Source organism: Brachyhypopomus gauderio, chromosome 3 (assembly GCF_052324685.1).
Source record: "Brachyhypopomus gauderio isolate BG-103 chromosome 3, BGAUD_0.2, whole genome shotgun sequence".
Classification (NCBI taxonomy): Eukaryota; Metazoa; Chordata; class Actinopteri; order Gymnotiformes; family Hypopomidae; genus Brachyhypopomus; species Brachyhypopomus gauderio.
Window position 1 is genome coordinate 36,457,578 of NC_135213.1, and position 22,913 is coordinate 36,480,490.

A 22,913-nucleotide genomic window follows, 5' to 3' on the forward strand; every position below is an offset into this window, starting at 1 on the left:
CACACTATAACCTCGTCCCCTTAAAGGAGAGGGCAGGGAAAAGCAACCAACACCAGATAAATCAATCCCAGACCAGAGCAATGCATGCTCTAGAGTCCTTCGAAATCTTTAAGTTATTTTCACTGGGTCTGAATGTTTAGATCTGATTGACAGTTTCAGATGAAGATGGAGGTTTTTTATCTCGTCTCTGTAACCTGTGTTTTCTCCTTTTCTAATGGTTGTGCTAGAGAGATTTGAACGTAAGGGAATTTTTCACCGTTTTTCATCACGCTGCTGTTTTTCTGTCATCGTTCGAGCTGACTGTCGCACCACGTGTTTTAACATTCGCCTACACGCTTCATCCTGCAGTGGACTCTCCATCCTACCAATTTAACTCACACTCAGTTCGACAATCTAAAGACTTAAAGTCTAATAAGTACTTCAATTCTTAAAATTCAGTTCCGTCCTACCAGTACAGACAGTATGTTGTGGTGGAGAGTTCACTGGGAGAATGCTGTGACTACCTGTAGAGTGTGTGAAGGTTTAAATACTCACACAGCAACACTGCGCTCACTGATTCTTCATGGCTCTTTCTTCATGAGATAAGTTGTTGGTACAAGTTCCCCTTTCACGCTAACCTGAGAGGTATTTATCTTTTTAATATTTTGTCATTATGTTGCAGACAGTTGTACTGGGCGCATGGGTTGTGTGAAAGGGCAACTTTTACCTGTGTAATGACGCAGTTTTGGTTGGTGTTTATTTGAGTGTTTGTTGCTTGTTTTGGTGATGGGGCAGCTGTCTCTGAGTGTTTACTCTGTTACGCATCCTGTTGTCTGGGACTCTGTCTCCATGGCAACATCGCAGCTACATTCTAAGCCTAGTTTTGGCATACACACAAGAAACACAACATCTAAATACCAAAGAATCCCGTAATTAAGTGTGTAATCGAGTGCGTGATCCTGTCGAGTGTGTGTTGTGTGTATCCCAAAGCCTGTGTAAGCTTGTGCACTGTAGTGTTTGTGGAGGCAGCAACTAGTGCCTCAGCGCCAGTGTAGAAGTTAAAGGGGAGGGGGGGGCAGGTGAGTGGATACAGCTATCCTCCAAAGCCCCACAATGCATTGCTGCATGGCCTCATCCCATTGTGCTTGCTTGTGAGCATTAATGACCATTACTCTAACGAACATTACTCTACCTAACATTACTCTAACGAGTTCAGTGGAACTTTACTCTAACGAACATTACTCTAATGAACACTACTCTTAGTAGTAAATGGACTTTACTCTAATGAAGGGCCTGTTTGTCCCGATCATTCCTGAACTTTGCGTTGGGATACCACAGAATTGCTGTATCTGTGTCAGCCATGACAGTAGTACATAGTTCTAACATCTACACCTAGACTACGAGATTCTGAGATTAACCTAAATTACGAGATAAACCTAGATTACGAGATAAACCTAGATTACGAGATTCTTAGACTAAACTAGATTACGAGATTAAAGATTACGACCCTATATTACGACCCTAAAGCAGACAGCAACGTACTCACACAGGAACGCAAAGCCTTACATAAATAAGCCATACATCACACAACAGACACACACACACACACACACACACACACACACTCACTCACGTGTACACAACGAGAGTCTTTAGCCTACGTATGAATCCGTTTCCCGTTTCCGGTCTGCTCCAGTCCTAGTGAGGCCGATTTACAATAAGCCAAGCCAGAACAGCATATTAAAATAAATGCGACCTTTTCAGTGGATGAGACAGCCTGTTGAATTTGGCTGTACCGAGTCTCCTCCTCGCCTTTCCGCACTAATCTTTATATAAGCTTTGTTCATAACCTCTTACTAAGTTCATGGCCGAGTCATCACTAACCTGTTGACTGTCTGTGTCGTCTGGGGGGGGTCTGTAGATTGTCAGTGTGTGTGCCAAGTGTGTCTTCTGTGAAGGACGTCCATCAGAGCCATGGTCAGTTCATGGGGACCTGTGATGAAAGAGTTGTAGTACTGACAATATTACACATCAGAAGAGTGCCAGCTAAACTTTATCTACTTAGAGGTTCATAGGGCATATATATTATTGTGGATCATATTTTCAGTTTACATAGTGAATAGCAAAAATGTGTGGGCACATTAAAATGAGGTTTAGCAACACTGTAGAAATAATGGGAGGATATGATTGGACAGTCTATCCCTCTGTCTCTCTGATTGGACATATTTACAGTGGAAAGCAACACTGACTGGCTCTGGTGTTCTAACATCACAGATACTGTTAACTGCGCTGTTCGCTGTGCCTGTTTATGTGTTCTGTATTAAATTCTCAAGCACAGTTACTGCATGTGACGTTAAGAAAACAAAAACATCCTTTCGGTCCATAAAAAGCTTCTCATTCGGAACAGGCTTTGAGTTTTTGCTGGGAATGTTTGAGTTTTCTCATGGCATGATGGAGTGTAATCAGAGCGTAGCCTTGTTCATCCTGTCTGTTCACAGCCCGGCACCTGCATGTCAAAGTCTTAGTCCCAGCATGGCCGATGGAGAACCACACACGAACGCCAGAAGAGATGGGGGGGGGTCGTTACTGGGAATCGGGTTCTGCAGGGATTGTCTCGGCCTGGATGTTTAACCCTTTAACTGCTAATCCGGACTGAGTTCACCGAGCGACTCTATGACTGGTTTGCATGTTGGCGAGCTCTCTGTCCCCGCTCCTGCCCCGTAACATGATGGCTGTATCTGTCTCCGCAGGGGGACGGCATACACCAAATCCGTGAGGCGCTGAAGATCTTAGCCGAGAGGGTTTTAATCCTCGAGACTATGATCGGTATCCATGGTGAGTAGGAAGCCAAAGGCAGGGTCAGGTTTAAAGGTCAAAGTTCAGGAGGGTCAGATCAGGCTTCCCCTTCCTCTCCTCTCGAAGTAAACGCAGAGGTGTAGGGAGTGGATTGGATAAACAGGAGGCGAACACTCAGGGATGGAAACCCCGACCCTTGACCCCAGCAGTCCGATAGCTGATGCTCACCCCCCCGTGCTTGTTCCTGCTCTTGGTCTTGGTAGGATATTAGTCTGAAGATGTTCCAAGACCTACAGGCTGACCTGGAGCTACTCGCTCGCAGGGTGCAGCTGCTGGAGGCGATCATCTGGCCAGGTAACACTGCCCTCTGGTGCCCTCTGCTGGACAACCAGTGAAGCACAAATGCAGGAAAGCTCAGACGGTGGCCTTGGAGGGTCATTATGCTGTCGTGTATTGTGCTGTGTACTGTCTCACATATTTCTGCTGCATGTCCTTCTGATTTTGGGAACACCAGTGCCAAAAAAGAAAGGGCTTTAGAGAGAAATCTGAGACTATACATTATGGAAAATAAAATGTTTCAGTTGTTTCAGCTCCGATTTCAAGTGAAACAATAATGACTATGAAGTTAAAGTGCCATCTCTCAACGCTGAATCAACAGTGTGAACTACGTGGGGTGTTTGCTCCCTCCCATGTTGAAGGACCAGCACTGATTGGTTATCGGTCCACTCTGTTGTACTGTAGCCAGCATTTCAGCGTTAATTCACTCATGAAATGGGTTGATTCTACATGGCTATTTGCATCTGGAGTCTGCAGCCGTTGCCTCTCCAAGGCCCTGACCATCAGCGCTGACCATCAGTGATGGTGAAGGCCTTATAACCGAGTATTAAACATCACCATTTATGTTGACTTCCCCAGTTACTTTGTGGTCATCTAGAGTGGATACAACACTAGAGGAGAATAGCTTTGAACACACAGGCTGTGTTTTCTGAATGCTTCCCCACAGACGAACACAAATGTAGATTCACATTCTTCTGCATTTTAAGATCTTAGTCCATTTAATCCAACAGGATGGAATTCAGGTAAATGTTTCCTGTCTAGATGAATCTGAAGGAATACGAGTCTGCCCTGTCTGCAGACAGTGACAGTAGTGATGCTCTCTGATCACCACCTGGCCTTCTCTGTTCATGGAGATAAGTGATCAGGTGCTGTTTACCCTGGACTCCCCTGGGGCCGTCGGCGGGAGACGAGGGTAGACCTGTCTGCAGTAGCTCCATCTCTCTCTTCCTCCCCCACAGAGCCTGACCTGGGATCAGGAGATGGACCGTTCGGCACCGTCTCTACGGAATTCTATCGGAACAAGCGGGCGGAGGCACGGCCATTCCGGATCAAGCCCCCGTCCCTCCCCGCTGAGCCTAAGATCCATGGAAAGTAGCTTGTGTATTCGGAAGGGTCAAGGGTCAAGGGTCATACCCTCATTCCGGCTCAGACTGGCAACACCACTCACAGTTCATCTCTGTACAAGTCTCTAATATAACCATCCTACAGATCTATTCATCACCTTTGATGCTTTCTTTGGAATATACCATTCAGTTGAGAACAGGGGAAACACCTCAGGGAAGATCAAGCACCTCTACTGGGAATAAGTCCTTAATACCGCCCACCCCCCTCTGCAGCAATGATGTTTTAACTGGTCCTGCCCTTTGCTTGCTAGTTACTGCTATTTAATAATTAACAAACAGTTTACATTTAAAAAGGAAACACATCTTAAAACATGATATTACAGGAATTCTACTGGTGCTTAAATAACTTTAAGAAATTAATATTTGAAATGATAAAGTGTGAAGGTAAAAACAGATGCACACAGTGGTGACAGTTTAAGAGAGAAGAAAAAAAACTTCTCTTCACTGAAACGTGACTGAAGTTTCTGTATTTCAGCAGACCTCTTAAGAGAAGGTAGTACGTCTGTTGTTAGCTAGCTTTTGACCAGTACTTTAAACAGTAGTTGGTAACCCTATAATTCTTCCATTAAATACACGATATAGAGCAAAATATGTTCTTCTTTCCAGTCAAGGCAAAACAAACAAACAAAAAATGACAACACGACTAAAACAATCTGCCAGGAAGTGACTCGAGTTCCGTGTTCACACATGCATGGCTAGTATCACAGCTGGGTTGAAGTTTTCATTTCTGCAAAGACAAGACAGGTGAACTGTAGTTTATAGTTTTTTACTACCAACTAGCAATTCTTACATCACGTGTAGCCTGTATTGTATGTATGTATTTATAATTGAAGTGTTTTGTGTAGGAACATTACTAGATCACATGGGACTTCCTGTTTTGTAGTATGATTCAAGTGTTTTATGATCCGGATTTTCATTTCCTGTTTGGCAACGCAATCACAGGTACTCGTAAATACCGTCTCTCAGTGGGGGAAATGTGCAATGGCCTATCAGGAGAGACAGTGGCTCCGAGCAGAGGGTTCGTCTGACAGTACCACACTCGTGAGGAGGAGGAAGGTGGCAGCTCAAAACACAGAGCAGCTGTACAGGGAGTCAGTGTCTGTCAGGTTTAATGAAGTTCTTATTCAGATGAAGTTGACCGCAAATGATGAGTGACCTTCTGTCATTGTTGTATGGCTGATAAAAATCTTTAATTGTGCTTAAAGGAAGTGAGAGAGAGTACAGTCAAATGCAAAATTGAAATAAACTTTTTTTTTTAATATATATATATATTGTTGTGTAACTAAATAAAAAGTAGATTTGGTGTCATAAGTAGTTGAGTAATTTTTTTAATTATCATTTGAACACTCAAGAATGCATATACAGGCCATTTTTCCTGAAACTGTGTGATGTGAACAGAGGAGTGAACCCAGGAGTGAACATAAGAGTGAACCCAGGAGTGCTCTCTCCTCAGAAGGCAGCCTGCAGCACACTCTCCTCAGCAGTGGAACAACAACTTGAATTCTGGTTTTATCTTCGCTCTCTGTTGTTTCCGTTTTATATGCACCGTTAAACTGAGTTGCTTTGTCCAATTGTCTTTTGATCGTCTTTGTTTTCTCTATATAAATGTTAATTATTTAAAGATGATTAGCAGTTGATGTTTGCTGTGTTTTGTATGACAATCCATGTATCACATGTATTTTCCCAATTTTCAGCTTTTTAAAAATATTGAATTTGTTTTGCATCTGAAATGGTGATAAACATAATAAAAACTGTTCTTTGTCTTTTTAAAAAACCCAATCTGAACTTTACTCCTGACACTAGCTGTATAGAACCAAACCGGCAAATGTCCTGTGTGGAGGTCCTTCAGTTGCCACAGGACTGTTCAGGGACACAGTTGAGTACAGAGAACATTTAGACATTTGAGTAATTCCTCCGTCCTATATACTGACACAGTTGGTCAAAAAACAATCTATTTCTACATCTACATCTCATATACTTACAAATCTGACACACGCCTTCATAAGGCCGTTTCAGAAAATAACACGAGACAAGATGGAAAAGTCTTGGTATTAAATGGTTTTAATAATGTATGGTGGTCCTTTAACATGGAGGTCCATTCCTGTGGAACCATGTTGTGTCTGTGCTTACAGAGATGTTGTTACCAAGGGATCACACTGCTGGCTATTTTACACCAGCCCTTCATTTACACACAAATCTTGTTCTACGGTTGGTGTGTACGAATGTCCACGTGACATACGTGACCTCCTCATAATATACATCCTGCTAGGTTTCTCTTTAATAGTGATAAAAATCACTCTCCAGTTCATAAAATAATAAATAACACATTCTCCTTCTCTACCCTTTCACTCTACCTTACTTAAATTACATTCAGGTCAGTTTTGCTCAAACTGTAGAGGTGAATCACTTTCCATCTGGGACAGACGTGATGTTTTCCTGCTCGTCCCAGCCGAAGCAGCAGTCTGTCATTTGTCCGCACCAGCAGTCCTGAACTAACCGCTCAGAGGTTTCTTCCCTTTCGAGACGACCACCGCCTCGTCCCCGACCTGCTCGTCGATCAGCAGGGAGATGGCGCCGTCCAGCCGGCCCGAGGCAGCCAGGGCCAGCACGGCCTTCTCCGTGGGGAAGCCCATCCTCTCCAGCTGCTGCAGCCTGACACAGAGGCACATAAGAGGAAGTGAAGCTCAAACTACGAAACCACCTCCTCCTTCTCCAACACACAACAACATATGATGTGGTGAGCCTGCAAGCTGACTGCATTGGCTGTTCCATAGTAAAACCAGAAAATACATTTCTATAATTTCTCTGGAGAACAGATGAGTGTTTTTTTAAGCATGACAGAGCAGAGAAACTGACTGTAACTGAACTATGTGCAAACCGTGGACTTGCACACAAGCAGAATGCACTACCATAGTACAACAACACTACTCCCCAACCACGAGCTTCTAAAGCGAACTGCTGTCCAGGAACAGCCGTTCTAATGCCCACCACACTTACTGAACTACAGGTTGCCAACGTACGTTTCAACCTCCAGGTGTTTGACCTCATGTACCTTAACGAGGAAACTGAGGATTTGGGAACTTCCACTTTGTCTGCCATTCCCTCTGGAGCATCCTGCAGTGAAGCCAGTATCCCCGCCCTTAGCAACTGCTCCTCCAATAGCTGTGGGTCTGATGCCAGTATCCCCGCCCTTAGCAACTGCTCCTCCAATAGCTGTGGGTCTGCCGTCATCGCGTCCTCATGGGGCAACCCTGGGTCAGAATATTGCCATGGCTGCAAATGGGAGTGATCTTCCAACTGGGACCTGCTCACAGTGGGTTCCATATGCAAGGGCTCGGCATAAGGTTCTGACCTGTAACACGAGAAAAACAGCAGCAATCTGAGAAAATGTGCAAAAGCTCATATGTTATATGGTATAAGTGATATTGGCGGTAGACTGCAGGGCAGGAGTAACCTTTGTTTGGGGGTGGCATAGGTTGGCAGTTGGTACTTGCTGAGAAAATGGGGGGCAACAGACACGTAGGACCAAGAAGGCATACAGGAACACAGAACGTAGCCCTCTATCCGCTGCAGTATGTCAATGAGCTCAGAACTGTCTGAGAGACGACGTTAAGTGTGACGGTCACAGAATAACTGCAGCCAAAATATACAAAAAGGCTAAAGTGCAGTTAAAGGATACAACTGAACCCCAGACAGATGGCGTAGAAGTGCAGTAAGCCCGGCACGCTGGGCAACAGAAACAAGTCGAGCAGCAAGAGCAGCCAAGGTAGAGACCAGACAGGTAGGCAGCGCAGCACGCGCCTCTGCTTGGCGTGACGACACTGCGCGGTGATGAGCGCGAGCTGCGTGGCCGAGTAGCCGCAGATCCTGCTGGCCTCGTCCCCGGTGACGAAGAGGAAGAGGGCGTAGACGGGAGGAAGGACCGCCGCCGACAGCAGAGAGAGCCCGAGCAAGGGCAGCGTGCCCCATCTTCTCTCCTGACACGGCCCGACACACAGCACCAGGGTGGCATTGTACAGGAGTGAGGTCAGCTCCTCGTGACTTAATGCGTACAAGACGAAGTCTGTGGATACAGACAACAGTATTATAATATATAATGCATAATATATAATTATGCATTTGGTACAGTTAGTGATGTACCTTACCATACAATCCAGGAAATTCGCCACCCGGTCCCAAGTTTAGGCTTGCTTGAATTCCACATAACCAAACGAGCAAAATGAGGGTGAGTGTCAGGACGGTACCACTACAGAAACCCGGACGACTCGATCCGAACCAAAACCATGCCGAAAAAACGTGATCGTGCATGGTAAACGAACAGGAGAACCATCTGATGAGACGGTGTTGCTACAACCACACATCCATCTGACTGATGCGAACCACAAGTCCACACCAGGAGGCGATGCGTCTGCTTTACTGTTTGGACACTAACAAACCACAGACAGCGCGAGTACGTTGTGTGTCGTTTGCATTTTGAAGACATAAATCTAGGTCACCAGCACATATTTTGGATTAACCGTGTAAACAACGCAAGGTGTAAACAGCATCGTTAAGGGTTTTCAATCTTAAAACAGACGCACAGAATTTGGAATTTCAGGAAACCTGTTTTTTGACCTTTCACTTTTATTTTGACAGGAACACTTCCGTTTGGGCAAGACCATTCAAGAAAGCTTATACATCACGTTTTTACTTACTGGGGCAATAAGACTCATCAAGGAATCAAATTGAAATAATAATACTTTAAAATTAAATGAAAGCAATAATATATACATTTTGCAACAACAAAAAAAAACGTTTAGTGTTGGGTTAAAAGGTGTGTTTGTACGTCTCCTCCACGTACCAAGCGTTGGTATAACTTTCGCCTTATCTCGACGCATGCGCAGTTCCGCCACACGGTAGCGACATGGCGTCGGTGACAAGTAAGTAACGTTTTCCTGGCTGAATTTCCGCACAATTTCCGCCAAGTTAAGCGATTTCAGGAAAAAAAATGTTTTGAACTTTAAGAACGCGCGTTAGGTACGTGCAAAAATACATAAACATACAACTTCCAGTCGGGTTTTTGGAAGAGATTTGTTAGCTAGCTGCGTTTTTTAAACCCCCCCATTTTAGGTCAAACGTGTAGGCTAGCTAAAGCTAGCTCGCTTTATGGTGGAGCAAAGCTAAGCTGCGTTAGCCAACCAGCTAACTTGCCGCCTAACCGTTTATTCATGCAAATGAGACGCGCGCGTGCTATAAACCCGATAGTTAATTGGTTAAGGACTTAAAAACGTGTGCATACGTAATTATCTCCGTCTCCGGGTCAGTGATCGTGTCGTAACTACGAGCTGGACTCGAGTTATTTGAATTTTAGCTTTAGCTTTAGCTAGCTGGATACACGTAGCTTACCTCGATAGCCACGTTAAGCTAACTATCTGGCCAACTGACGATAGTTCTATACAAGTGTTATTGTTTAACACTAAGTTTAATATCTTAACCCTAAACCCGACTTGCGTGACGTTTGTTAAAAACGTTTTACGCCGAATCACCGTTTATCCGTGAGCCGTTGAGCTAACGTATCACACGTACGGTGGCCCGGCAGCTGCTCCAGTGTGCTAATGGCGCGGCCACCAGGAGTGAAACGAGGCGCCGTTGTTTATGGAGCTGCTGTTTGGTTCTGGAGCTTTCCATAGACGTTTTTATTTGGTGGACTCATTCTCTTATATCTTAGCTGGGTGATGGTGCTCACGTTTCACTAAAATAAATAAATACATGTATAGAGGAGGGAGAAATGGACTTGGTGGTAGTCACAGTCCCTGGTTATAGGCGCGGTGATGAGTCACACACATATTAAAATATACATTAATAAATATTGGAGGTAAATACCTGCAGTGTACTTGGGTAAGATACGTAGAGGTATTAAAAGTAGTAAACTGTTTTTTTCGTACTTTTGGATATATATAATTACACAAAGCACTGTTATATATATATATATATATATATATATATATATATATATATATATATATATATATAATTTTTTTTTTATTAGAGAGAGATTATAATTCCTGTTTCATAATGGCCATAGCTACATGTCTTCAGGCCTACAGTGTTGATGGCTTTGGTGTGTGATCGTTGGAGTGTAGTTTAAACCACTGACCACTGTGTCAAAGCAAGGAGTCTTTGTTTGTTTTGTGGTTAGCCAAAAAGTTTTTTCCCATTTGTATAAACTCTTTTATAGAGTTATAATATTTTGTTAGTGACTGCACTGGGTGCTTATATGAAGTGTGATGTGTTTAATCCTCCTGTATTTTACAGCTACTAACTTGTGCTTTGCTTTGGTAGATTACAGTGGCTACAACCAGGCCAGTGCCCAACAAGTGTAAGTTTTCCATATTCTCTACTACGGTGTTTCTTAATCAGAGGTTCTTAAACCAGAGTTTATTCAGTTCAGATTAACTGAAGAGAGCATCTCCCAGAGCTGTGTCCCTGTCATGAAGTACCACTTGTCAGGTTTTCCCTGGTTTGACATACTAGTGCCCCAGAGAGCGCTGCTCAAAGACCAGACATGGAAAACAGCCTCTCACTGGAGTGTGGACACACTGCCATGTTGTTTCAGAAATCCCCTTTTTCCCCCTAATTCCAGCACATCCGAAACATAATCTCAGATGTGCAACTGTGTGTACCAGTTGGACTCCATCGTTGCACGATTACATGGATGTAATGGCTGTGAGTGGGTTTGGTGTTTTTGTACAGGTACAGCTCGTACGGGGCCCAGCCAGCTCAGGGATATGGACAAACGGCACAGGTAACTTTTGAAGTACTGCGGTTTAGAACATGGGTCTAATCCTAAGTTTTTATGACCGTGGTGTGATGTACTTTGCTTCTTGTGTGCTGGTGCTGGAGGAAGGGTGAGTGGGGTGGCCAGCTCTGTTGGTGATGGTTGTCTCTCTCTCTCTCTCTCTCTCTCTCTCTCTCTCTCTCTCTCTCTCTCTCTCTCTCTCTCTCTGTGTGTGTGTGTTGGTGATGGTTGTCTTTCTCTCTCTCTCTCTCTGTGTTGGTGATGGTTGTCTTTCTCTCTCTCTCTCTGTGTTGGTGATGGTTCTCTCTCTCTGTGTTGGTGATGGTTGTCTCTCTCTCTCTCTCTCTCTCTCTGTGTGTTGGTGATGGTTGTCTCTCTCTCTGTGTGTTGGTGATGGTTGTCTCTCTCTCTCTGTGTGTTGGTGATGGTTGTCTCTCTCTCTCTCTCTCTCTGTTGGTGATGGTTGTTTCTGTTTGACAGCAGGGTTATACTCAGCAGGATTATGCTTCGTATGCCCAGCCTCCTGCAACCGAGTCTGCGTATGGCCAAACTGCGCCCTCTGCTGCTGGATATGGGCAACAGCAATATGGAGCTTCGTACGGGCAGTCGGCTACACCAGGTTTGTCCGACGTCCCGGCGCCGTTAAGCCCGAGACCTTGAGTTCTGGAGATTTACTTATTTATTTTTGTTTTATTAATTTATAACCTCCTCCCCTTATGCCACGGGTCTGTTTCCGTTAGCATGTTTGCCTGTACAAGAACTGCTACAGTTGAATGCCTCATCATCTCTCACAGCAGCATACGGTGCGGCTCAGGCTGGTGCTCAGAGCTACAGCCAGCCTGCTCAGGGCTACGGGGCTAGCGGCTACGCCACCTCCACCACGGCCCCTCCACCGCAGGCCTCCTATGGCAGCCAGCCGGCCTATAGCACCCAGCCTGCTTACTCGGCCTACAGCCAGCAGCCCGCTGCCTCAGCGGCACAGAGGTACCTGGACCTGTTCCCAGATTCCTATATGATTAGGACGGTATTACAGAACCTCCTGCAGTGCCTGCGTATGGTTGTCTTCCTGTGGCGGCAGTAGGTCGTGTGTGTGTGTGTGTGTGTGTGTGTGTGTGTGTGTGTGTGTGTGTGTGTGTGTGTGTGTGTGTGTGGTAAAGCCAACAGATTGGGTTTCTTTAATATTGGGCAAAGGCACTCAAAGCTGAATACAGACAGATCTGTTATGAGATGACCAGGCTAGTGCAGCCATAACCCACAGTTCTCACTCTCAAACGTGAGATGCTGCAGGCGATGGAGCCGCTACGTGTCATTAGGGCGGAGGAAACTTTTCAGGTCGCGCAAAACGTGTAGTTTCCATGTGCAAGTTTAACCCTTACGGTATTCTTTGACAAACTCTTAAGTCCGTTGGCAGTGCTGTGATTCCTGAAGGAGTCTTTAATGTTTGTGTGACTGCCCAGATTCTATGTTGTACTGTTTTTCTTCTTAACTTCCCTAAACTCTTTACTTAATGTTTTTTTTCTTTTTGCATCATTAAAAAAACACCTCTCTGTTCTCTTCCTCTCTGTCCTCGTGTGTTCTGGTCCTCCGCTGTAGTTACAGTGCTGCCAGTCAGCCCTCCTACAGCCAGGGGGCGTACTCCCAACAGCAGGCCGCCTACCAGACCCAGCAGCCTGGCTACGGCGGGCAGCAGGCGTCTGCTTACGGCCAGACCCAGCAGGCCCCGTCTGCGGCCTACGCTCCCCAGCCGGACGGCTCCTACAGCCAGCCCCCGCAAAGCCAGTACGGCCAGCAGGGGGCGGCGCAGAGCAGCTACCACCAGGCGCCGCACTACAGTAAGTCGGGACTAATCGGGCTAAATACTGCACTGCAAACGTGACCATCTGTGTTGGTCTTGCTTTTGTTCGCACTCGGGACATCGGGAATCTGGCGTCTTAACGTGGTTTGCAGTCCTGTGTTCTCCTACACCAGAGTTCTGAACGTCGCTCTTGTGCTTGCTCTCTCCTGCAGACAGTTATAGTCAGAGCGGCGTGAGCGGCTACGCTGCATCCCAGCAACAGCCTCCCCCACGCGGGGGGTACCCGGGGGGGGACGCCTCTGGCCCGGGCCGGGACGCCTACGACCGGGGTGGCATGCGTGGTGGACCCCGGGGCCGTGGGCTCATGGGCCGTGGGGGCATGGGGTAAGATCTCTCTCTTCTTCACGCTACCGACCGCCACAGCTGCAAAAACCCAACAGGCGAACCGGAGCCGATTGTCACTCGGCAGGTTTTATGATTCTGAACACGCGTAATGTGTGTTTTTATGTTGTCGTCTAGATTTGAAGTGGCGGTTTTCTGCATATTACTGCAGTACATCCTAGGATAGCCTGCCTGTGTTCTTAAAGGGGAATAAATGGTGAATGGCGTGAACGTGGTGAATGGTGTGAACGTGGCCCTTTACCTTCACCTAGTGTGCGTGTTGAATGGAATGATCCACTTAGACTTTTTATTTAGAATCATATTTAAGCTTTAAAATGTTGAATGTGTTTCCTGTCACCTGGGGATACTTTGAGTATTTATTACTTTGAGTATTTATCAGTATTCCATGATTTAAGGGTCAGGTGTGCCTCCGACACTCGTTTTTTTGAGGGTAGGTGTAGGTATATAATCCCAAACCAGTCCTTTAATCCTCACTCTGTCAGAAATGATTTTTCCTCTTTTCTTGTGCTCAGTCGTCCTACAGCACTTGAGCTTCATCAGTAAACAGGAAAATTGGCCTGCATGAATTTTTCTTTTGCGCACACCCACCCCACAACCACGCCCCCTCCCCACCATCACCACGCCCCCTCCCCACCATCACCACGCCCCCTCCCCACCATCACCACGCCCTCTCCCCACCACCACCACGCCCTCTCCCCACCACCACCACGCCCTCTCCCCACCACCACCACGCCCTCTCCCCACCACCACCACGCCCTCTCCCCACCACCACCACGCCCTCTCCCCACCACCACCACGCCCTCTCCCCACCACCACCACGCCCTCTCCCCACCACCACCACGCCCTCTCCCCACCACGCCCTCTCCCCACCACGCCCTCTCCCCACCACGCCCTCTCCCCACCACGCCCTCTCCCCACCACGCCCTCTCCCCACCACGCCCTCTCCCCACCACGCCCCCTCCCCACCACCACGCCCCCTCCCCACCACCACGCCCCCTCCCCACCACCACGCCCCCTCCCCACCACCACGCCCCCTCCCCACCACCACGCCCCCTCTCCACCATCACCACGCCCCCTCTCCACCATCACCACGCCCCCTCTCCACCATCACCACGCCCCCTCTCCACCACCACCACGCCCCAAAGCAAAAACCCCACCCTTTGGTAAAACTGTCCAGCAATGGTGTGCATGTAACTAACAGCATGCTTTATCTTTGTTTCTGGTATCTTGGTTTGCTTTCATATCACTGATCTTAAATCACTTACCCAGGATCACATGACCTGTCAGCCAAGACTTTAATAGCACACCTAGCATATACAACAAAAGCCTGTATAATATGGCAGAGTGGTGGTAATGTAATGATTATTACATTGGTGAGTTGTTGTTTTTAAACCAAGGTTCTGTAGCAGTGTGTGGCACATCTGAATGGACGTGTATACTGCTTTACTCCTGAGTGTCTGTCATTTCTAGATTGTTTCTTCACCCACTTAGCTGCACACTTTGTTTAATGTGAATCTTGGTTAATGGCCCATTTTCAGGTGTTTGGCTTGTGTTCATGGTCATTTTGATTCTAGAGGGGTTTAAAAAAGAAAATTTAAGTTCTGTGCAATTACGCTATCTACCAGTGGTTTGGGTTCTGAAACAATGAACTCCACAAACCTTTTCAGCAGTTGGGGATGGTGCCTCGGGTTTTAACAGCGTTGTATTACAGCCCCTGTGGAGATGTGTAGACCTTTTGTATTAACCTAATGATTGTGGGGAAATTCCAAATGTTCAGGTTGTAATGTATTGTGTCCTTTGGCTATGGTGGTATTATGTGCTCTCCCTCTGGACTGTAAGAGAACCTGAGTGGAAACCAGAGGCATTATTGAGGCCAGTTGAACCCCTCTCACATGACCGTTCTCAAGCGTAGGTGTTTGTGAGATCCTCCCTCTCCCAAGTTTCGGTCAGGTGTTGAAGTGCTTCTTTAAAGCTCCGTATCCCGGAGAAAGCTCATTTCTCACACAGAGCGTGGCGAGCTCCTGGTTGTGGTTTCTGACTCAGGCGAGCGCCATGGTGAAGTTGAGTACTGGAGAATGCAGGTGCGTCGTGCTTCCCTGCATGGTTGTGACCGGCTTTGTGTTGGTGGCCTGCGGTTGGCTTTTGAGTCTGACCAGCACGGTAGCCCCAAACTGGCGCTCCATGCACAACGTGAGTGGAGAAGCCCCCGAGGTGGTCCTCTATCAGGGTATCTGGCACATGTGCAAGTATTCTCCCGACTCCAGAGACGTCATTTGTAACCATATGGTTGAAGGGTTCTTTGAGGATGAAATCATAGAAACGGCCCAGAGGATGATGGCTGCTTCTCTGCTCATGACCATGGTGGGTCTGACCGTGGCGACCTTCGGCGTGCGCTGCTGGTCCAGGAGGCCGAGCTGGACCGGCGTCTGCCTGGGTGGCTTCGTCGTGGTGTGTTCCGGGCTGCTCACGGTCATCCCTGTGGCGTGGTACGCTCACCTGCTGACTGACCTGCGCTCGCCCCCCGCCACCGTTCGCGTGGGCTACTGTATCACGCTGGGCTACGCAGGAGGCATCATGGAGATCCTGGGTGGGTTTGTCATGTTCATGTCGGCGTGGAGGTACGGAGGCAAGGATCCTGCCGAGGTGTCTCCACCGCAGACGCAGGCTCCTCTGAGCTTCTGGAAGATCACAGCATGAAGAGCAGGTGTCCTCACCTTCTTGTGCTGCAGTGCGCTCACTAGAGGACCAGCCGTAGTGAAGGAGTCAGACCTGCTGTTGCTTCAGAAATGCCAGCAGCAGCAGCTCCTGGTTCAGGGGGGAGAAACGGTCCTTCTGTACCCGGGTTTGCTGTTTTTCACTGATTTACTGTAACTAGTAGCATCAGATATTTGGGCTTTGGGAATCTGTGCTGATAAATGCCTCAATAGAGCGTTTGATGTTGGTCAATGCCAGGTGAGGGAAACCTGAGCTCGTTTTTTGCAATCTAATCCATCTAGCACTCCAGACGTTGACTGATCACATGGTTGGGGGTTTTGTATGAACAAATTGTTTTGACAAATCAAGGGTCTACTGCAACTGATTTTTTGAATTACATTCAAAATTTTCAGACATTTGCCAAAAAAATCGCCAATACTTTTCCTCCTTAAAGCTTGTAGGAAATTGGATGTTGCCGTGAGTTTTCTACTTGATGCAATAAATGTTTTGGTCTTGTATATCCAGGGTTGTGTGGGGCTTGATTTTGTTCACTGTTTCCGTGAAATGGGGAGGTAATAAATTATGAAGAAGAGCAGCTTTCCTCTTCACCGTCCTGCCTGTGTCGTCCAGACTGTTGATGGACACATCTTGCTAGTCTGCTTTTACTCTTACTGCTGTGTAAAAAAAAAAAAAAAAAAAAGTCGAAGTCCTGGTTACTTATTTAATTAAAGGTTTCCTGACCTTTTCGACTGGAGTAGTGTTGGTGTGTAAATCAAGAGTTCTTAAAGGAAATAATTGTCCTTTTTGACCAAATGTTTGGTTTAATGTGTTTGCGGGTTTTTCTTCCTTCCATCTTTCATTAAACGAAGTTTGGAGTGTAAATGCGTGTAAACTGGTGTAAATGGAACTTGGGACATTTTACTTTTTGGTTACATTTAGGAGGATAATTTTATTTTTGCACAAACAAACCCGCTATTCAAATGCACATATATGCCACTCTATCAGCAGTGCTGGTGTGTGTATTATCAACCCGTGACGGGGAGAGGGAAGAAGGTTTTGGTTTTTCAGTGACGTGCAGAGGTTCATTTACACCATGATTGGAATAATTTAAAAATCCAATCTCGTTCAACTTGAATAGATTTGAGGGTGTGTGAAATACCGGCGTGGTGCATTGAAGCTTATTGAGTGTGAAGCCGCATGTCTGTGTTTAACTGTTATTTCTAATACAAATGTGTTTAGGTACCGAAGATAAAGCAGGTAAATCTGCACAAACTGATGCAGTTTTTGCACATTTTGAAATTTTTTAAATTTAATATCTTAACATTTTAAGGTACAATTTTAAATAGTTATTTTTCAAAGTTCTTAATACATTTTAAAGTGTCTTCTAATCATGGGTAAATCTTACTGCGTTGCTTTACCTGTTGTGATTCACTTTTTCTCCATCTTCAAGTTCTTTAACGTTTTGTCCATATTTGTATGCTACAGGTAGCAGAGATCCATGTAAGATCATCAGTACTTGCACTTTAAGTACTTCTTTACCTTTCAAAGGCATCAAGTCACAGGGGTGAAGGCTGGCTGACTCGCTTCTCCAGTTTCTGTGTTGTTTCTTTTCCCCTAAATGTGATGTTCATGTTTTTATTTTTTATGATTACCAGTTTTTTTTTTTTGTTCTTCAAATGTGTATCTGAATTCATTCCTTTTATGATGAAACTTAGTACTGAACTCGTTACTAAAGGTTTTGATGGTTATATGTTGATTAGCGCTGTGTTCCTTTGTCCCCTTGTGTATTGGATTAAACCGGGCACACTTACTTTTGCTCCACCCCAGAATTTTCTTAATATATATGTGTATTTTTATTTTATTTTAAGTGTACATGTTAACAGCTTTGATGCTGTAGAAATACACTGTAAATGGGATTTAATGCTTAAACATTCAACAAGCTTTTCTATGAGCGTGATTTCTTAAGGTGGTATTACCTGGGTTTTCTATTATTTAAAACAAAGTGGGAGATCGTTATGTCCATGCCATGTTGGAGTTTTACCTTCGTTCAGGACTAAATGGGATTTCACCTTCATATCTTCATTCGTAGCATGGCTGGAGACAGAGGTGGCTTCAGTAAGCCTGGTGGTAAGTTGAGAGTATTACACTGGCTAGTCCACTTCTGAGTTTACTGTAGAATGTGTGTCTGCGAGCCCTTAGGACATCTCGGTGTGGCACGTTTGAGAAACATGTAAAAGAGGTGGGCGTGGCTGTCTGAAGCTTTAAAAAACCAGGTTCCTTTTTAAATAGTTTGATTTGGAGTTTTCAGTCGGGGTTCGTTCACTAAAGAATGGGTTTTATTTTGTCTAACCAGGGGGCCCCAAAAAATAACTGCGTAACCACACTGCGTAAAAACTCATGGGCAACTTATTTACCACATACTGCTGCCAGGAAGGCACAGACGTGCCAGTTGGCTATAACTGCATTTGTCCTTTTGTTTTTGTCTCTATCCAACTCCAAACACCAGGACCCATGAGGGACGGGATGGACCGGGACATGGGTGAGCATCACCAGCCTCCTGCTTTGCCATTGCTGTTCGTTTGTGTCGAACTTCTGCTTGCTTTCATGATCTAGTTTTTGTCTGGGATGTTTCACTGTGCCTGGGAGAGGCCTGTACGGTTTAGATTAAGGACTTTGTGGGGTTTTTGTTTTACCTTGCTGCTCAGGTCACCCAGGAGAGCAGGATGACTCTGAAAACAGCACCATCTACATCACCGGACTCACCGAAAACGCCACGCTGCCTGAAATGGCCGACTTCTTCAAGCACTGTGGACCCCTGCGGGTAAGAGCGTGTCGTCTACGTACCGCAGGCCCACGCACAGACACCACGCCACCACTCACGCTCCCTCTCGCCTTTGATCGCAGATCAATCGCCGCACTACCCAACCAGCGATCAATATCTACACGGACAAGGACTCTGGCAAGCCGAAGGGCGACGCCACGCTCTCCTACGAGGAGCCGTTCTGCGCCAGGGCCGCTGTGGAACATTTTAATGGTCAGTGTCCTCCTGTGTCGCCCACACAGCCGGGAGAGTCTCTGCCTTCCTGGGTTCTGAACGGAGGATCAACTAGGGGGTGGGAGCAAATCGTCTGGAGATTACGCGGATTACACGGGGGATTGTTCAGGACAGAGCGGGTTTGAAACGGAAGATGGCCTATAATTCTATAGCGCAGCATTAACCCTAACCTTGACAAGTCTACACTAGTTAACTTCTTAATTTTTACTATTCATCAGTACTTGGAAACTTTTTCAAGGAAAAATTTTATGCTTGTAGTTAACATTTAAAATAATCTGACAGTATAATTTGTGCCAGTTTTGAAGTATGATCATTAATCAGGGAAAACCATTACCCTGATCCACTGAAAGTGCCTCTATGATAATTTCAAAGCTGAAATGACATTCGATATGCCATTGTCTCCAAAACCAGTTTGAAACTGTCACCAACATCTATAGTCAAAGCGAAGTTATAAATCGTTCTTCGCTTGAGATGAGTCATGATGTCGGTGACCAAACACTGGCCACTCTGCCGACCTTACTGATTGTGAGTGTGTGTGTGTGTGTGTGTGTGTGTGTGTGTGTGTGTAACAAGAGGTGGTTATATGGGGAATGGGTGCGGTCATTATTGTTCTGGGTGTCTAACTCCGCTTCCCTTTCATGAGGGTAAAATATCTGTGGATGTGAAGCTGTAATCCTCTCTAGTGATCTTGTTTTCTGACATCATGGTAGTGAGCAGTGACCTCATAGTTGTGAACATGGACTGCACTGAATTAAAATGGGTGTTTATTATTTGTGTGTGTGTGTGTGTGTGACCTTCCTTGTCGTGTGTTGCAGGGAAGGAGTTTCAGGGTCGGCGCCTGAATGTGTCGATGGCACGTAGGAAGGTGGTTCCAGGAGCCATGAGGGGGGGCATGTCCATGAGGGGGGGGGACATGATGGAGCGTGGAGGTAACACACACACACCCCCAAATTGTATCGTACAATTTTTCAATAGTTTTCTGTAGTCCAGGTTTTCCTCTCCTTGAATGCTGATGTTTTTGGCAGTGAAGTATCTATTGCGTAAGACGTGCAGTATTAATTTCGTCTTATATAAGTAACTTAATATTTAGCTTGAAATTATATTTCTTGTTGAGCAATTAGGACTGATTCCCAACCAGGCATGAACTCAGTGCGGAAAGACAAACTTTGAGAGTTTAATGCTTCCACCACAATGTTCTTTGTAATAAATGTGCGTGTCCCAGCTAGCTGTGTAATATTTGAGTCACTGGAACACAAACCTAACCTGATCGCTGTGGGCCTTTTGCTTTTGTGTCGGGGTGTCTGTTATGGTGGATGTGCTTGTAACTCCTTTCCCTTGTGTGTCTGATGAAAAGGTTTGATGGGAAGAGGAGGAGAGAGGGGGGGCTTCCCTCCGAGAGGGGGCCCTCGTGGCGGCATGGGCTGGGCCGGACCACCAGGGGGCAACAATGTGCAGAAGAGAGCCGGAGACTGGGAGTGTCCCAACCCGTGAGTCTTCCTTTATGGTTTTATATGGTGATAGAAATGTGGGCAGACACCGGGTTGAAGCCGCCTCCTTTCGGGCTTTTGAAAACCTGCCTGCTTTGTTAGTACATTGTGCACACTCATCTAGGTACAGAGTTTGGGTTGCTTGTTTTGTGTCCTGGTATGTGATGTTGCTATCTGTGTGTGTGTGTGTGTGTGTGTGTGTGTGTGTGTGTGTGTGTGTGTGTGTGTGTGTGATAGTGGCTGTGCTAACCAGAACTTCTCCTGGAGGACCGAGTGTAACCAGTGCAAAGCTCCTAAACCCGAGGGTCTGGCGCCCCCTCCAGGTACACACCCCATACTGCCCCCCACTGCCACACTGAACTGTGGTGCTACATGATCACGGGTTCATCTGTTGGTGCAGATGTAGAACCTGGTAGCTGTGAAAGCCCAAAATAAATGACGTTTCCCCTCCAGAAGGAAGTGTACAAGCTTCATAAACACCGCAACTCGGTGCTGCTAATGTAAAAAGTACAACAGAATGATGTTACAACTTGGTGTTTTCCCCTCATGGTTCCTGGTTGTTTCCTTTAGGGGGCGATCGAGGCCGTGGTGGGATGGTCCGTGGTGGGAGGGGCATGGACCGTGGTGGACCCGGAGGCATGCGTGGGGGCTGGGCCGGTGAGCCCGGGGCCTTCAGAGGCGGCCGGGGGGGTATGGAGCGTGGAGGCTTCCGTGGAGGACCCCCCATGGATCGGGGGGGCCGCAGGGGAATGGGCCCCCCAGGAAAGATGGAGATGAGGTAGGCGCACGTATCGGCCCGGCTTCTGGGTCACCGATCACTTAACACGCTGTGTTGAGTCTAGTCCTGTGTGTAGTGGACCCGGTCCTCATGGTGTGCCGAGAGCTACAGCACTACACAAGATGAAACGTTTTTGTTCATTCATACCCAGCATCTCGAGTGTCTGATCTCAGAACTGCTCTCTGTTGGTAATGTAGTCTTAATCACTCTGTTGGTGATGGTCAAAGTGATGTGGGAACAGCTTTTAAGTGCCTGTTTTTCTCTTTCTGTAGGGATCACCGTCAGGAACGCCGGGACAGACCCTACTGATCAGCTCACGCAAGGAGTAATCAAACTCTGTAAAGAGGGGTGTTTTTTTAAATGGTCTTTTTTTAATTTAGAAGTCCATATTTATACATGGTCATCAGATTCCTGGTCCATAACATCTTTTTTTGTTGCTTATTATACCTTTAGGTTTGAATTTAGCTTCTTTTCTTTGATTCTCAATCTAGAAGACTCCATACTCTCATTTTATACCATGTGTATTCCTCTTCTCCCCATATGTACTACTCAACAATTTTTTAAAATAAAATTTCAAGTCTATTCACACTTAATATCTCATTTTCCTATTACGGCATTTCTTGTATTGATCTCATGTGACTCTGGAAATCACCGGTATCCGTGTGGGCAACAGATTTGGGTTTCTAAATTAAGAGCTTTTAATTGGCTATAGTGGCACCAGAACAAAGTCAAAGCAGCTGTTCAAGAACCAGACCCGCCCCCTTAATTTTTTTCATACAACTTCATACTCCCACCTGCAGTTTCCACTTTCACCACAAGACGTCTCCATCACCCTGGGTATGTGTAATGGTTCTAGGACGTTGTGATATTTCTGCTGACTGAAGAGGTTCCTGCTCTGATCTAGACATGACAAAGTTCAGTCTAGAGGATTCCATCTGAACACACCACAACAAAGAAACTAAATCTGCATGGATGTCTTGCCAGGAAATTGATTTTCTTGTAAGAAGTAGATCGGATCCATATCACCACAGCATGTAATATTTGGTTACCGAATAAGGATACTCTGGTTTCTGATGGCTCATGTCAAAGGACTTGTGCTGTAACTCAGATGCAGATTAATTGGTCTTGCAAATGACTGTGAAGCTTCATAAAATTACATGAGATGAGCAAAGATCAATCTTTTAAAACCACATAATACAAATTATTGCCCTGTTTTTAGAAAAATGTTTTTCGGAGAGATGGACCTGTATGAGCTTGTGTTTAAGGGCAAAACGCTTTAGTTCCATTTGGCCTCTAGACTGGGGCGTTGAACATGGCAGCGTGTTTCACAAGAACGGAGCTGCTCATCCAGGTGTCTGACCTCACAGGTGGTACCGCCTGTACTGGGAACACGTTGCATCACAAGAAGTTAAAATGAGACTAGCTTCCCTCTGATACCTAGGAAGTATCTGAAGTTCTTCCTAGGTATGTTACAATCAACTCCACGCATGATTGATTGTACAACATGAAGTTTATCAGTAATTGTGGAACTTTTAAAAGGCTCTGTGAACGTGGGTTTATTTCACTGGTTTCTCAGGAGGTGCACAGGCTACGGAAGACCACTAATCTCGCGTGCTTCTCCAAGTCTGGACCCGTTTTCCTGTCTAAATTTGTTGTTTGTCTGGATGTAATTTCACTGGACATAAAATG

General features: G+C 46.0%; 4 protein-coding genes across 8 annotated transcripts in view; 3 read left to right on the plus strand and 1 right to left on the minus strand.

Annotated features, from left to right (window-relative positions):
* emid1 (EMI domain containing 1) overlaps positions 1–5,987 on the plus strand; it is a 29,675-nt gene extending 23,688 nt beyond the window's left edge. Inside the window, exons 13-15 of the mRNA XM_076998496.1 lie at positions 228–239; positions 2,730–2,814; positions 4,071–5,987. Of these exons, the coding sequence (XP_076854611.1) occupies positions 228–239; positions 2,730–2,814; positions 4,071–4,207 (234 nt within the window). The 3' untranslated portion in view covers positions 4,208–5,987. The remainder of the gene's footprint in view (positions 1–227; positions 240–2,729; positions 2,815–4,070) is intronic.
* Positions 5,988–6,278: 291 nt separating this feature from the next.
* On the minus strand, positions 6,279–8,905 carry rhbdd3 (rhomboid domain containing 3). Its single transcript, XM_076997990.1, has 5 exons — positions 8,381–8,905; positions 7,915–8,298; positions 7,690–7,831; positions 7,288–7,587; positions 6,279–6,887 (listed from the first exon to the last, which is right to left on the minus strand). The coding sequence occupies exons 1-5, from the start codon at positions 8,541–8,543 to the stop codon at positions 6,728–6,730; spliced, it is 1,149 nt and encodes a 382-aa protein (XP_076854105.1). The 5' UTR covers positions 8,544–8,905; the 3' UTR covers positions 6,279–6,727.
* Positions 8,906–9,049: 144 nt separating this feature from the next.
* ewsr1b (EWS RNA-binding protein 1b) lies at positions 9,050–21,817 on the plus strand. 5 transcript variants are annotated; one of them, XM_076997985.1, is made up of 16 exons: positions 9,050–9,154; positions 10,557–10,593; positions 10,968–11,019; positions 11,494–11,632; positions 11,808–11,997; positions 12,607–12,845; positions 13,021–13,192; positions 17,994–18,031; positions 18,411–18,443; positions 18,610–18,725; positions 18,809–18,938; positions 19,775–19,888; positions 20,314–20,446; positions 20,684–20,769; positions 21,017–21,224; positions 21,497–21,817. In XM_076997985.1, the coding sequence occupies exons 1-16, from the start codon at positions 9,139–9,141 to the stop codon at positions 21,531–21,533; spliced, it is 1,740 nt and encodes a 579-aa protein (XP_076854100.1). In that variant the 5' UTR covers positions 9,050–9,138; the 3' UTR covers positions 21,534–21,817. The 5 variants fall into 5 exon arrangements, with proteins under 5 accessions (XP_076854100.1, XP_076854104.1, XP_076854103.1 ...); XM_076997989.1 differs by having other exon boundaries at positions 9,051–9,154; positions 11,533–11,632; positions 11,811–11,997; XM_076997988.1 differs by having other exon boundaries at positions 9,053–9,154; positions 11,533–11,632.
* On the plus strand, positions 13,199–16,634 carry LOC143509353 (claudin-23-like). Its single transcript, XM_076997992.1, has one exon. The coding sequence runs from the start codon at positions 15,263–15,265 to the stop codon at positions 15,905–15,907; it is 645 nt and encodes a 214-aa protein (XP_076854107.1). The 5' UTR covers positions 13,199–15,262; the 3' UTR covers positions 15,908–16,634.
* Positions 21,818–22,913: the final 1,096 nt, after the last annotated feature.

What these genes read in the sequence shown, in the direction of transcription:
- rhbdd3 (XM_076997990.1), bottom strand. Translation starts at nt 8,543, where the DNA reads ATGCACGATCACGTTTTTTCGGCATGGTTTTGGTTCGGATCGAGTCGT. An exon ending in CATCTGTCTGGGGTTCAGTT is followed by an intron (nt 7,832 to 7,914) that starts GTATCCTTTAAC and finishes GTCGTCTCTCAG; the next exon opens with ACAGTTCTGAGCTCATTGAC. An exon ending in TCCTCAGTTTCCTCGTTAAG is followed by an intron (nt 6,888 to 7,287) that starts GTACATGAGGTC and finishes CCTCTGTGTCAG; the next exon opens with GCTGCAGCAGCTGGAGAGGA.
- ewsr1b (XM_076997985.1), top strand. An exon ending in CCACCAGGCGCCGCACTACA is followed by an intron (nt 12,846 to 13,020) that starts GTAAGTCGGGAC and finishes TCTCTCCTGCAG; the next exon opens with ACAGTTATAGTCAGAGCGGC. An exon ending in ATGGGCCGTGGGGGCATGGG is followed by an intron (nt 13,193 to 17,993) that starts GTAAGATCTCTC and finishes CTTCATTCGTAG; the next exon opens with CATGGCTGGAGACAGAGGTG.
- LOC143509353 (XM_076997992.1), top strand. Translation starts at nt 15,263, where the DNA reads ATGGTGAAGTTGAGTACTGGAGAATGCAGGTGCGTCGTGCTTCCCTGC.